The sequence below is a fragment of the Crocodylus siamensis genome, chromosome 4, assembly GCF_052110815.1.
Source record: "Crocodylus siamensis isolate JL-2025a chromosome 4, ASM5211081v1, whole genome shotgun sequence".
NCBI classification, from domain to species: Eukaryota; Metazoa; Chordata; order Crocodylia; family Crocodylidae; genus Crocodylus; species Crocodylus siamensis.
Genome location: NC_143398.1, coordinates 230,463,706 through 230,477,680, shown reverse-complemented (window position 1 = coordinate 230,477,680; position 13,975 = coordinate 230,463,706). Strand labels below are relative to the sequence as shown.

The 13,975-nt window shown below is 38.4% G+C and overlaps 1 protein-coding gene across 8 annotated transcripts in view; it reads left to right on the top strand.

The window, feature by feature from the left end:
* Positions 1-13,975, top strand: part of R3HDM1 (R3H domain containing 1) — a 109,300-nt gene that overhangs the window by 36,167 nt on the left and 59,158 nt on the right. For 4 of the 8 annotated variants that reach the window (XM_090045861.1, XM_090045858.1, XM_090045859.1 and 1 more), the window contains 6 exons: positions 1,131-1,168; positions 1,252-1,302; positions 1,416-1,642; positions 4,009-4,263; positions 9,397-9,551; positions 11,037-11,138. In XM_090045861.1, coding sequence (XP_089901987.1) covers positions 1,131-1,168; positions 1,252-1,302; positions 1,416-1,642; positions 4,009-4,263; positions 9,397-9,551; positions 11,037-11,138 — 828 coding nt within the window. The remainder of the gene's footprint in view (positions 1-1,130; positions 1,169-1,251; positions 1,303-1,415; positions 1,643-4,008; positions 4,264-9,396; positions 9,552-11,036; positions 11,139-13,975) is intronic. The other 4 variants (XM_090045857.1, XM_090045862.1, XM_090045860.1 and 1 more) reach the window with 4 other exon arrangements.

Here is a 13,975-nt window from a genome sequence, read left to right as displayed (position 1 = left end):
AATCCTTTAAAGAAAAAATGTATGGGTCACCATTAATTGCTTGCCCTTGTCCCTGGTAGGTTTTTCAGTTTTGCTGTACAAGTTTACAGATAACCGGTGTCTTTGCTCCTGTAGCTTTGGTGTACTTTGAATCATCTATATCTCTGAAGAGATTGGTGTTTATGGACCTTTCATTTGTGTTGAGATAAGTCCTAGGGTTTATCTGATGCAGAGTGAGGCTGTGATCTCAGTACTTCTGTTAAACGAGACTCTTCAAAGCAGTGTGATAAACTTGGCAGTGTGTCAGAAGGCCTTTTGAGATAGCAGACTATTATTTATCAGTTTAAGGCCAGAAATCCAGTCAGATAGTATTTTCAGAGAAACAGTATTGCAGGTAAGCCAGTTCAGGTGTACGCTGCACAATTTTGGAAATAAAGTTAGGTTGGTGTGGGGCCCCACCTATGAAGAGGTGTAACTTGTGACCAACACAGTAGTGTCAGCTGAAGGTCCTTGTGTAGATGTAACTTATGGTGATAGAAGCAAAGTTTTTTTCCAATATAGCTGATTCTGGTTAAGGGATTGGAGGCCAAACTAAACAGTATTCAGCTGAAGCATTTTGCAGGTAGGGAAGCTGTAGCTATACTTGGAGTGATTTGCTCTAGTTACAAGGATAGCTGTGCCAAGCAAACATTGGTCTTACCCTCTTATAGAGTGTCATGATTATATCTTAGAGTCAACCCCCTTAACTTTCTTTCATAATCTTTGAGGAACAATCACAAAAAGGAATTGAAGGCAAAATAGTACAGGGAAAATGGAATTGATTTTGCTGCAGTTTTCCAGGTCTTTTTTCCATTATGTTTAATGTGCAGTAGATAAGATTCTCACACCCAGCCATCCCAATGGGAAATGTTTTGCATAGACAACAGCTCAACTTCTGAGACAGTTTTGTAGTGGACAGTGAGAGTCATCCCAAAACCTATGTAGAAAAAAAATAGACTGAGAATTGGGACATGTTTTTTTAGACTGTGAGTTTAGTAGAGCAGGGGCTAGCACTATATACATAAACCGTGCGTAGAACAATAGCACCTCATCTTGACTAGGACCTCTAGGAATCATTAATACTAATTTTTATTCTGTACTTTTTTCCTTAGTCCCTATGTTCCCAAGAGAATTATCTTATTGAAAAAAGGTAAGAACTTTCACAATTAAAATTTAATTCCTATGTAAATTTTACTAATAAATATTAAGCTATTTTATTAAAAATGTCAACAGAATCCTGGAGGAGGAAACTAATAGTACACAGCAAAGACGGCAGATATTTAGGTATTTATTGCATTATTTTAAATCCCCAACTGTTCTGCATGCATTTCACCTTCATATTTATATCTTATCTTGCAATGGGGATGTGTGTTTAAAGCTTAGTTTATAAATTACAGAGTCAATAAGGAAGCATCAGGAAGATCAGCCAACAGCCATCAAAGCAGTACTGAGAATGAGCTGAAGTACTCTGAACCCCGTCCCTGGAGCAGCACGGACTCTGATAGTTCCATCCGCAATCTGAAGCCAGCTGTAACCAAAGCCAGCAGCTTCAGTGGGATTTCGGTTTTGACAAGAGGAGATAGCTCTGGAAGCAGCAAAAGCACAGGCAGGCTGTCTAAGACAGGTATAATAAACTGTACAAGTAAACGGTTGTGTAACAGTAAAGTAATAGTTTATCTATACTTAATGCATATTGCATATGAGTGCATAGACAGTCTTATAGCTGCTGCATTCCCAGAAATCCCATTGACTTCTTCAATGGGTGTTGCATATAGAGGTTGACTACAGGATTAGGCCTACTGTACAGGACGTTCATAGAGTGAGAGAATTCAGATAGGTAGTGAAAAAGACCTCTGAACTCCTATTATGTAGGCAGTAGTGGTGAGTTATAGGATGTCTTTGCTAGCTCATGATGTTTATTCTGTATTCTGCAAAAAGGACTTGAAAGCATTTGTCAGCATAAAACAACAGGCTGGTCTGTTATAAATAAAAATAGAATTAAACTCTGTATTGTTTCAATCTGAATTCATTTCTTCAGTTTAAGTGTGGCAAACCTGAATTGTAAAATAATGGGAAGCTGCCTGTTGCTCTGCCACTATTTACTACAAATTCAGTAGCAAAGTCTGTGACTCGTTTTTTATATTTGTTGTGACCTTTTAATTACTAGTACTAAGAAATTATTTAGATGTGGGTAAAGTTTCCATTTAATTTAGACTACATCCCAGTAATTTAAGTGTTCAGGATAGCAAAATGTTTTACTGGGGGACTCAGAAAATTTGGGAGGATGTACTCTTCCTGTAAGAGAGCATGGTTCAAAGGTTTGCTAACTGGCAATTATTTAATGTGAAAGAGAATTTCAGAAGACATGTTCAAGTCTTGTTGGAACCAAAACTGATATAAATTGGTAGCCTCTTTAGTGGGTTGGACATGTTACCTATATTCCAAAATGAGCCAACGATTTGGCATTCTTTACTATGGAGAGCTTCAGGGTTTGAATTAGGTAGGCAGATATAATGATCAGATCAGATTTATAAGACAATAAAAGAAAGATGAGGGGTTTTTTGTATTCATCCTTGTCTTTAGTCAGTGTATTAGAGTATTGTTTTTAGTGAGGCTCTATTAACCATTCACCTCCCTTTAAACCACCACTACCCCATAAGGTAATTGATGCTTTACACGTAATGTATTAAAATTAGTATTTTATGAAAAAATAATTGATACAGTTGTGTTGGTGAAATGTTTAGTAATCTTGTATACTTTTCAAAATTTGTAGCATGAATTTGGTTTATATAGTTTAGTAATTAAATAGCCTTCTTTGGTAACTTTTGAAAAGTTAATTACAGCTGCACCACAACATACATGGGGTAAGTTTTAGAAAGATTTTTACTATGCCACATTAAAATAAAATAAAATACAAACAATATTTTTCATTGAAAAACTTTCATATTGGTTTAACTTCAGAATATCTGTGCTGGAGGTTATTGCTTTGCTGCATGTATTGGTTGTGGTGTTTTTTAAAAAAAAAGGGGCCGAATGTATGTAATTTAGCTTTAATTATGTTGATTTCAGTCAGTCTGATTTCTCTGCATAATCTAGAAGTTGATATAATCAAACTGTGAAAACAAAAAAGCAAGTAAGTGAAAACTGATTACAGTACTGAGATGCAGTAATTGTGGAATGGGCAAATTACTTAATTTTGTTGTGTCTCAGTTATTCTACCTGTAAAATAATACCCATCTGTAAGTGCTTGGAGATGTATGAAACTTTTCACCAATATAAGAGTGAATAATTACAATTTCACATGGCTGCAAAGGCAGTTACAAGTAATTTAAAAATAGTTCCATTGATTTTAAATGATTGCTAGATTTCACCCTAGCATTGTTTTCAGTCTTATTGTCTCTTCTAGATTATATAGAGGCCACTGATCAAGAATACTTATGCTTAAATGTTTATATTTTCTGCCTTAAATGTTATACTGCTAGCATAGCAGAAGTAGACAATGATGAACTGTGGATTTATAGAAATCTTTAAGAAAAGACAAGTTCTGTTAATTTACTAGTTAAATAATTGTGGAGGCAAGTGCAAGGAGCTTCCTAGGGCCTTGATTTATTAGAAGTTTGCTTTTAGCTGCATGTGTTGCCTGCCAACAACTCAGGGCCTGACTCTACTGCCTTGCACCTTATGTTAGTCGTGCTTATGCAGAGAGGTGTGATGCACTACCATTTTATTTGGTTGTGTTTCATATTCACTTTGCACTGTTGCAAACGATATCTCAAAGTGCAAAGCTGTATAGGTTTGACCCTCAGTTTACAATGGATCATAATTGCACTGTGAGGGAGGGAGGGGAAACTTCATTGAAAAGGCCGTTGTTTAATACTGTAGCCACATGCTGTGTTTTGTATGCAGGGTAAGCATTTAAAATTATATATTTAAATGAGCATGCTGTTTATGTCTGTAGGTAAAAACAATTTCTCATTACTCCTTTCCTAGGTTCAGAGTCTTCTAGTAGTGTAGGGTCATCCACGGGTTCTCTTTCTCACACCCAGCAGCCTCTTCCAGTCACAGCTCTAAGCCAGCCTTCTCATGGCACACCTGCCGTCTATCCAACTGTCAGCACTAGTAATTCTCTTTCCTTTGATGGTGGCATAAGTGGGCAAGTGGCACCTACTAGCACTAGCTTCTTTTTGCTTCCCTTGGAAGCAGCAGGCATACCACCTGGCAGTATTCTGATCAACCCTCAAACAGGTTGGTATTCAGTTGTGGATGTTTTAATTGCAGTTTAGAGCTCAGGAATAACCTGTAAATCGTTTCACTTGTGAGTGTATTTAAGTGTTGTCTTTTCCTTTTATTTTTCTCCTTAATTTTTGCAGTGTCATTTTGTGTTTGCTCAATGCAGAAAACGATTTTGATATGTAAAAATATAAGTTAAAACTGTATTTTCTCTACTTGCTATAAATGTGGTTTGCATGTAGCATTCGAATTGACAATTCTCCTAATGAGTATTAGACTCTCTATGGCTACTGTTAAGAAAACAGCATAACTTTGGTCTATTTATAATTTTAAAGTCTTTTCTCTCAAAGTCTAATTTTGAAGTCTTTTATAATTTTATTAGTAAAAGTAAATAAACCTGAGATGATTAGTATTTACTCTTTTGATTTCTAAATCTGTTTTAACATGCCAGATTTAGAAAGCACTCAGTTGGTTATGTTTTTGGCAATCTGTTGCCAAAATGTGGAGAATAAAATGTTAGGTTACAGTAAACATTATCACATACAAGTTTTCAAAGTTATGCTTCCATCTTACTAAGTAGAGAGAGTGGTTACTCCACAAAAATGATGAGAGGTGAGGGGGAGGGCAGCCCTATGTTACCTGTTGGTATTTGTCCAGTGGTTACAGAAATAATAATAACAGTGCATGCTTGGGTAACACTATCAGTGAAATTCAACAGCACTCAAACATTTATGATTTAATGTATGTTTAATTGTATAAGGCATGTTTTAAAAATTAGGGAAACTTTTGATATAATTTAAGTGTTATAAACACAAGACTTGAGGTTTTTTCTTTTTTTTAATTCTGGAAAAGGAAGACAGTGGGTGTATTCTTATTTTTTTTTAATCTGTGCCTGTAAGTGGCCACTTATTTATGTGCCATTATTTCACTTTTAAAAGAACCTTTTTACATTTAAATAAGACTGAAAATATTAGATGCTTTTCTAATTTACTTTTTCTTCAAATAAATTGGTGGTTACCAAATTACAGAGAAGGTTTAATATTATTTTGTTTATTATTGTAATAGTTATGAAAAGTTTATGTCTTTCTTACAAACGAAATGGCTACAGTAAGCCATGCCTTAAATTGATAAGCTAGTGTTCAGACATAGCATGTAATTCACAATTCCCACATGCTCATTATGATATGAAGATGATAAAGTTGCTATGCGAGGGCTTGGTCCTGGGGATGGTACTATACACTTCCCTGGTATAGTCATAAAGTGACAGCTGGCCCACTAAGTTAATCATTTCTTGTTTCTGTTGACCATGCATCTGTGCTACAGTTAGTCATTAGCAAAGTGAAGCATTTGCGCCAGAAAAATAAGCATTTTCAGGATTTGTGTATACCAGGGTTAAAACAGTTTAGACCGAACCAAGCATAGACAAGTTGCTTCCTAGCAAGTGAATGATGCTTTCTTTGCCCAGGGTTCTAAGCTAGTTTTAACTGTAGCATGGCTATAAGTTCGTGGTGTATATAATTCCTTTCTAAACCTACATTCTTGATATTTAATGCATTAAAGTTATCAGTTAGTTAACTTTCCTGTATTAACTGGGTATAATAGTGCCATGCTGTAAAAGTTTTTTCAGCATCTTCACAAGAATGAGTAAATGTTGCTGCAAAAAAAATGTATTTGTTTTTAGAGATTAAAGAAAAGTTAGTTTTCTGAAGGCTTTTTTTCTAGTTTACATACTTTGTGTTTGACAGCATTTTGTATGTGATCACTTTCTGCTTTTTGTTTCCCTGGGTTGTGTTTGTGGGTCTTCTGTGTAGTAATAGATGGGGGGCTCACATTTATTTTTAAACGAAGATCTACAGCGAAATCTGGTTCACAGTCACTAGAATAACTGTTCACAATGGTCTTGGAGCACAAAATCCTACTAGAGCCTTACTGATTTATAACAGATTAACAAAGCTAATCCTAAATCAGTAGGATTAGCAAAAATCCTACTGATTCATACCAAAGCATTTTGTGTACATGTTAAAGCAGAACTAGTCATTTCCAAACGTGGATGCTTACTAAATCAGAATGGAATTAATTCCTGATAATTAGTCATTTCAAAAGATACTGGCTGTACCCTGCAAGCCAGCTAAAGTTTGGAAAGCACTTGAGACTCTTCAGCTTTTCATGGCTCAACAAGGCATTAGATGATTATTTGTTCGGTTTTGCAGACTTGTCCTCTATTTTTGGTGATGAGTGCATGTCAAAGTACAAAACAAATATCTTTGACTGATTATTTTAGTCTCTCATAATTATGTGATTCTTATACAGAACGTTCTGGATTTTTGTAGTAAGAAACTGTGCATTAAGTATTACCTGTATACAGTTCTTAGAGCGAGCCAGAGGACACAGTTTGCACTCAGAATATTTGTAGCATTTTTTTTTTCTTTATTACAAGTGTCACAAGCAGGTGTTGGCTACTTTTTGCTACCATGGCCAGAGCTCAGGCCACCTACACTTACCCTACTTGCATATACCCAGCTCCTCTGCAGTGAGGGTAAGCACAGCCACAAGAGAGCGACATGGAGGGCTGCGGAGGAGTGTGTTGTGGAGAGGATGAACTTCATGGCATATTCCTATCCATTTGATTTTCCTCTGTGCTGTCCCAGGCCACATCAGACCTTCCTGGGTTGGATCCAACCTCTTTGGGGAATGGATTCAACTTACAAGCCATAGGTTGATGACCCTTGTTTAAAAACAGTCCCATTATGTCTTGTTATGGCATGCAAAATATACCTTATACAAAAACTAAAAATGGCTAACTAATGATAACTAGTAAGTGACGAGTAATTAGCCATCATTGGAGCGAATTAACCAGATTTGACTATAAATGTGAACTTTCCCAAATTCACAGAGAACTTAACTGGTTTTAGTAGTACTGTACTCGATACTACTTTTAACTCGCTCTTGAAAATTGACTTGCGTTCAGTTTGTTTCAGGCTGTATCCCTTTTATATATTTTAATTTTTTTACAGTGTAGGACATCTAGATGATACATATTTCAAGAAAGAACCCTTCAGTTGTAGTGGTTGAATGAGCTTTACACCCTTTCTGAGCAGTGTGAATAACAGTGATATATAGGGTCAGATAAAGTCCTGTTTTGTAACTAATATTTATGGACAGATGAATTATTAAGAAAAATGATGGATTGTTTTTAGCTTTTTGAGAGCTGGAGAGAATAGATAGAATTGGATTAATTTCTCACCCTCCTTCACAGTGATTTCTGCACTTAGAATTCCTTTACCCTCCTGCTTGTTCACCATTGGAAAAAGGTGAAAGAACCTTCATTCCTCGTCTGGGTAGGGAGGAGGTTGGCCTTAATGAGCCCAGGAGCAGAGAAGAAAATCCTTGACTCCTTACAGATGTGACGATCACTGGAATGCCAATTCCTGAGTTATAAAGAGAAATATTAGGCCAGAGCTGGGTCCAATATGTGACTGAAAATTTGCAAACCACTGGCACAGTGGTGCTTGGAAGTTTGGTTCCCCAGGGACAACCAGCAGCTGCACACCTTGTGCTACTGCTAGTTGTCTCCAGGGAATGCCTGGGCCAAACACCCTCTGGGGGCCTCCCAGGGCTGCAGCAACAGTGATCCTGCTGCTCGGAGCCTGGCCAGCAGCTGCAGTGCAATTCCAGCCAGCCAGACTCTGGTTTTGAGTTGCACGAGCAGCCCCCCACATGCACTGCTCCAATTTTTTTTTTCTGCAGCTTTTTTTGACCCCCAGATATCCAGGGTTCAACCCCCCTGTGCTGCTCCCTTGCAGCACAGAGAACAACTGAACATGCAGTATGTGGCGCTGCAGATGTCTGCAGCACCACGTATCACACAGCCGCACATGTCTGGCCATGGTCACTGGAGTCTGTTTGAGCCATTTTATTTGTTCTTTTCAATCTAAGTTCTAGTGTGTGCCCCTTTTTGAAATATCTGGGCATGTGAGAATTAATTTTTTTTTTGTCTTTGTAAGAATGTGACCCAGTCTATACATAAAACTACAGAAGGTTTCATTAACATAAATCATGTAGCTAATATTTTTATACATTGTTTATGTTCTGTTTCCTTGCTGCATCTTGCTTAGCTTGAACAAAGAAAGGTATTAGTCACATTCACCTTGTTTTTGGCCATCTTTTAAACATGGTCACTTTTTTTTTCTCCATTGCAAGATAATGTAACACGGGCTGCAAATATTGGATAGGAGCATTATATTAAACAATTATTTCAATTGAGATTTAAAACATTCACATTGGCAGGTGACTTTTTCAAAATATCATCATTAGCTGCAAGAAAGTAATTGTAATTACTATTTTATGGGAAGAGAAGTAATTTAACTCCCTTTATTATTACATTTTGGCTGGTGGATTTACGTCCCAAGATTTGACAACTTGCAGCCCATGGGCTGTATTCAGCCTTCGAAGAGGTCTGATCCAGCATGGGATGGGGGATTAGTGGCACGGAGGTGCACCATGCTAGTCATCCCCTTCCCGGCGCTCCTCTTTGTTGTGAAGTGTGCTGTTCCATCACATCTGCATTTACCCTCACTGCAGAGGGAATGGGGATCAGCAGTAAGGATAAGCAGAGGGAGCTGGCTGCTCTAGGGGCTAATACTTGTGGCCCATGGTGAAGCCCTGCATTAGCAAAGATTGCTGACCGCTATCCTAGGTGATTGAAATTGATTCCTGGAATTACTTCTTCAAGGTTCATAAAACAGATGTCCTTCTCTCATTCTTTTATTTTTCTCCCTACATTTCTTTCAATCCATGTAATTGAAAATTAACTTTGAAGACCAACCCCAATACATATTCGTCATCCATTTTAGTCTACGTTTAGTCTTTGCTAGCTTATTTTAGGGCATGGTAGTTATTTGCCACAAAAATGCATGTATTTATAGTTAAATACTGTCAAATGAGTTGTGTGGTTATTGCCATTCTAACCATAACTGCAATCATTAAGAAATTATAACAACAATCTGGCATATAATACAGTAGTTGTGGTTGTTATATACTCAAGTTTTAGTCATTTTTTTTTACTTTGTGTTATGTAATACGGTCAGCTCAGCCTGCCTCAAACCTGAATAAAGTTTATCTTTTTTTTTTCTTCCCTCCACCCTCTAGGTCAACCATTCATAAACCCAGATGGCACTCCAGTTGTGTATAACCCTCCTATGCCTCAGCAACCTGTCAGAACCCAAGTGCCTGGACCTCCACAACAGCCACCTCCTCCCCCACCACCCCAGCCGCAACCAGCAGCTAATCACATCATATCACAGGTGCACACATCAAATACCTGATGCTCAACTGAGCAGTCTTTCCATCTAACAATAAGGAAATGATAGACTGTTTTGTTATGGAATGTGTTAGCTAGCCATATGCTTGTAACTGGATATGGAGATCTAGGCCTACAAACAACATGGCAGGCCATCATATTTTCTTCCAGCTTATAGAAAGCAGAAATAAGAACTGGAGAACAAAAGTATTTGAACCAGAGCTCAAATGGTAAACTTTTAACAAGAGACCCACTTTCCTTTGCCTTCTGCCTACTCTGTCAGTCAGGCTAGTTTATTTTAAAGTGGAGGGCTGCGTTCCACCTTGTTCTCACTCCCAAATATCTTATAAACCAACTTCATGACATTTTTAAAGGATTAATTTGTATATTTGATAGCAGTTAATAACAGCACTGTAGAACTGGAAGCATTTTAACCTCCTGGTGCTGGGTTACTGGTGAAATAGAAATAGACAAGTTAAAGAAAGACCCAAACCTGCAAAATAATCCTCTCTTGCTCCTCACTATTCCTTCTTTACAACAGTGATTCCTGGCACCAAAGCTAAAACTGTTGTCTCGTGAGCCATAAGCAATGAGATGTAGCATTTTTCAGACTTGCTGGGATGTTATTCAGGGAACCTTTACATTCACTTTTGTCCTGGTTCATTTTCCTTATGTTATATCCTTTGCCCAGTGTGCTCAAGTTGTACCTGCACTGTAGCTTCACCTCTGTTCAGAGTTGACTGTCTTCTGGAAACTAAGGCTTGCCTGTGCACCCTGTTATCTGCATGTGGTATACTAAAGCAGTAAAGCATGCACCTTTTTCTTCCCTCTGAGGTTAATAATTGCCTTCTCCGTAACGGCAGCAGGTTCTGGAGACTTTCTTGTATGATACGATACTCTCACATTAAATATACCGTATTGTGCAAGCGATTGCTATGCCAAAGCTTTTTTCACCTTTACAAAATATATTATTCATATACTGCAAGTCCTTGTTAGTAATGATAATACCTTGGTATACTTAGTGTTCCTACTATACTTAACACTGTAGTAATGATAAATTTCAAGTGCATTTCACAGGATATCTTGGAAGTGCTGTGTTTTGATCTATGTTTAGTACTTGTTTAGTTTGAGTTTAAAAACTATGAGGCATCCTCATTACTTTGTGACTTGAAAACAAAATATTTGTATATAACTATTGAATGTGACATTTTAAAATTAAGCCAACCATTTGCTGCTTTATTTTACAGTAATATATAACAATTATAAGCAAATTCCCACTCATATTAGGAGATGGATGCATGTAAAACCACTTCATTTTTTACTATATGCAGCATTTTGATTTTAAATATTTTCCAGTTGTGTAATTTTTAATATCAGTGTTTTAAATAGTTGTCTTACAACATTGAAAAAGACTAACTGGTTCCTCTTTTTTTTTACTTGTCTTTTTACATTGGTATTAACTGTGTTTATGAAACTGCTACTTCTTCAGCCTATCCGGCCTCTGCAATCCTCTTCACAGCCTGTTCAGTACTCTGCCGTCTCTTATCCACCCCCGCTCCTGCCAGTGTCATCTACCCAGCAATATACTGTGGTACTATATTTTCTATTCATCTCTTCTCTGCAAGGGTGATATTAGTGGATGTTGACCTTTGGTTAGTTTGTGTGTGTGGGTGTATTTAACACAGATGTTGACTGGCTATAGTTTCCGCTGTAGTAAAATATTGCCTAAGCTAGCGAAATAGTGCCTAAGATCCTGGCACTACCTGAAGGTTGAGAATAACTTGCACTATTGAGGAGAGGGGATTTTTTTTTTCCTCTCAGGAGGCAGTTCTTCACTCCTCTTGCCTCCATAGCCGGTCATTCTTTATTTTGTTATGCCTCTTGATTTTCATCTTGCCCCTTTTCCATTTCTTCCCAGGTATTTCTTTCTATGTCTAGTCCCTCTCCCTGCCTTGTTGTCTTTGTGTAGTGCCATATTTCAGCCAGAACAATAAAGAGCTCTGTTTTCCAGTTAAGTCCCAAAAACATCTTCACGCAATGAAAATTGAAACGGTAAATGTTCCTTCAGCTGTGCTGGCCAGCTCTTCTTAGCAACATTTCCTCCTTAGATGCTAACACTGGCTTTCGTGACGCGTAATCCTAAAATGTTAACTATATGGGTGAACAGATCTGGCTGTCTTAATGCCAATTGGCATTGAGGGATGAGATTTACTGGCAAACAGATCTACTGACTAGGGGCTCCTGATGGTGGCATTTAGTATCAGGGGCTCATGTCAGGCAAAAGTTTGCAGGAGATTGTACTGAATAGCTTGATAAAGAATGTAATCTAATAAGCATTATCCCTCTGATTGAAATGACAATTAACCTGCTTAGTTAAAAAAATAAATAAAAATTTCAGAGTTGTTAATTATATATACAAAAAGGGTGTGAGAGATGCTAACAAAAACACAGGATGTGGTAAAATTTTGGGGTTTTACCATTTTTGTTTGTTTTTAGTGTTTAGAAACAATTGCAGTATAAGTTCTGGTAATATCCTTTCTCTCTCTCTTTTTTTACGTGCCTTGAAACGGTATATGATAGCAACAAAAATTTCCGCTGTTAATACCTTGTATCATCACAATGCCAGTCACAAGGCAGGATAGTAGGGGTGTGTGAAATGGGCTGTATTTGATTCGGATTCAGATTTAGCCTGAATCAGGAGACAGTGATGCTGTTCAGCCACATCTGAAGATTCAGTGCTGATTTGGAGATCAGTGATTCGGCCATAGACCCAGCTTTAAACGTTTTTTTTTACATATCTCGAGGTACCAGGTGCGGCTCATGAACGCTGAGATGGTGGGGTGGATGGAGCGTCCCACAGGAGTGCAGGGGGGGCCCCCCGTGCTCAGTGACGGACCCGGAAGTGGACTGGAAGTACTTCCGGTCCACTTCTGGGTCCACCACCAAGCACATGGGGGAACCCCTCCCCCCCCCATCAGACCCAGACCCAGGAGGCATGAGTCACTGGGAAAGGGGGGCCCCCATGTGGTCTACGGTGACCGGAAGTGGACTGGAAGTGCTTCTGGTCCACTTCCGGGTCCACCACCAGGCGCACTGGGGACCCCGCCACGCTCCCGTGGGACGCTCCATCCACCCCGGCATCTTGGCATTTGTGGGCTGCCTGATACCTTGAGGTATGCAGAATAAACATTTAAAGCTGTGTCTGTGTCCGAATCATCAAAATCTCTCTGAATCGAATAGGAGAGAGAGAGGGTTTCCTGATTTGATTCAGATCTGGATTTTCGGCCCCTGAATTGGGCTGAATCTCTGTTGAATCGAATCAGCGACCAAAGCTTCGCACAGACCTATAGGATAGATATGTACCTTTAGACTAACTAAATAAGATGTGTATATGTTCCTATAGAGAGAGTGAGTGAGTGTGCAAGCTTTCACAAACCCAAGTTCTCCTTGTCAGATGCTTTGAAAGGATGTACAGAAAGCATTATAAGGAGGAGAGAGAAAATAGAATACAAAAGACAGGGGTTGAAGGTAGGGGGAAGGGAGCAGTGCTGGGTAACAAGCAGATGAGCAATAAACCCATAGGAACGAAAGGGGTAACAAAAGCTAATCCAGGTAATGAGATAAAAATCCATAGTCCCTGGTAAACTATTAGGCTGCTGACAGACGTGAAAAAAACCCAAAACAAAACAGTACTTTACTGGAAGAGGCAGTGCATTAATTTGACCCAGCTCCACAGCATCTATAAAATTGCATGCTTCAGTAGGGCTTTTTTGGTGCTTTTATCTAATAGCTGATTGAATCAAATGGTATTAGATAAAAGCGCCAAAAAAGCCCTGCTGAAGCGCCTGATCTATACAGACATTGTGCAAGCTGGATCAAACTAATGCAGTGCCTCTTCTGGGCATGCGCTGGGCTTGGTGTGGGGACATTCAGAGTTTAAAGTAAAGCACTATTGGGTTTTCTTTTTGTTTTGTTTTGGTTTTTTTACATCTCTAAGCAGCCTTACAGGTTAGCTTCCACATACTGCAGAGTAGAGCAGATGGATTGCTCTTCAATGCAGCTGAATTTCTCTTAGTGTTCTCTCTCTCTCTCCCAAATCAGTATAATTGTTTAATGAATCCAAATGTATTTTGAAGTCCTGCACACCTGAAAAAGTACTCTGAGGGCTCACAACTGACCATACATGTCAGCAATGGATCATTATGCCCTAGTGTTGAAAACAGTATGTATAGGACAAAAACATTTTCAGCACTAAGGCAAGAAGTGTTCTTCAGTTTCCAACTGATGTATCCCCTTCTATTTTAGCAGGTAAACAGTTCCTACCCTAATGGTTGAGGCCCATTATTGATAAGCTTGGCCTTTTAGGATTTGTACTTCTGTGTTTAAAAATGTTTATTGCATTCACTGGGTATGATACCTTCAGAGTGC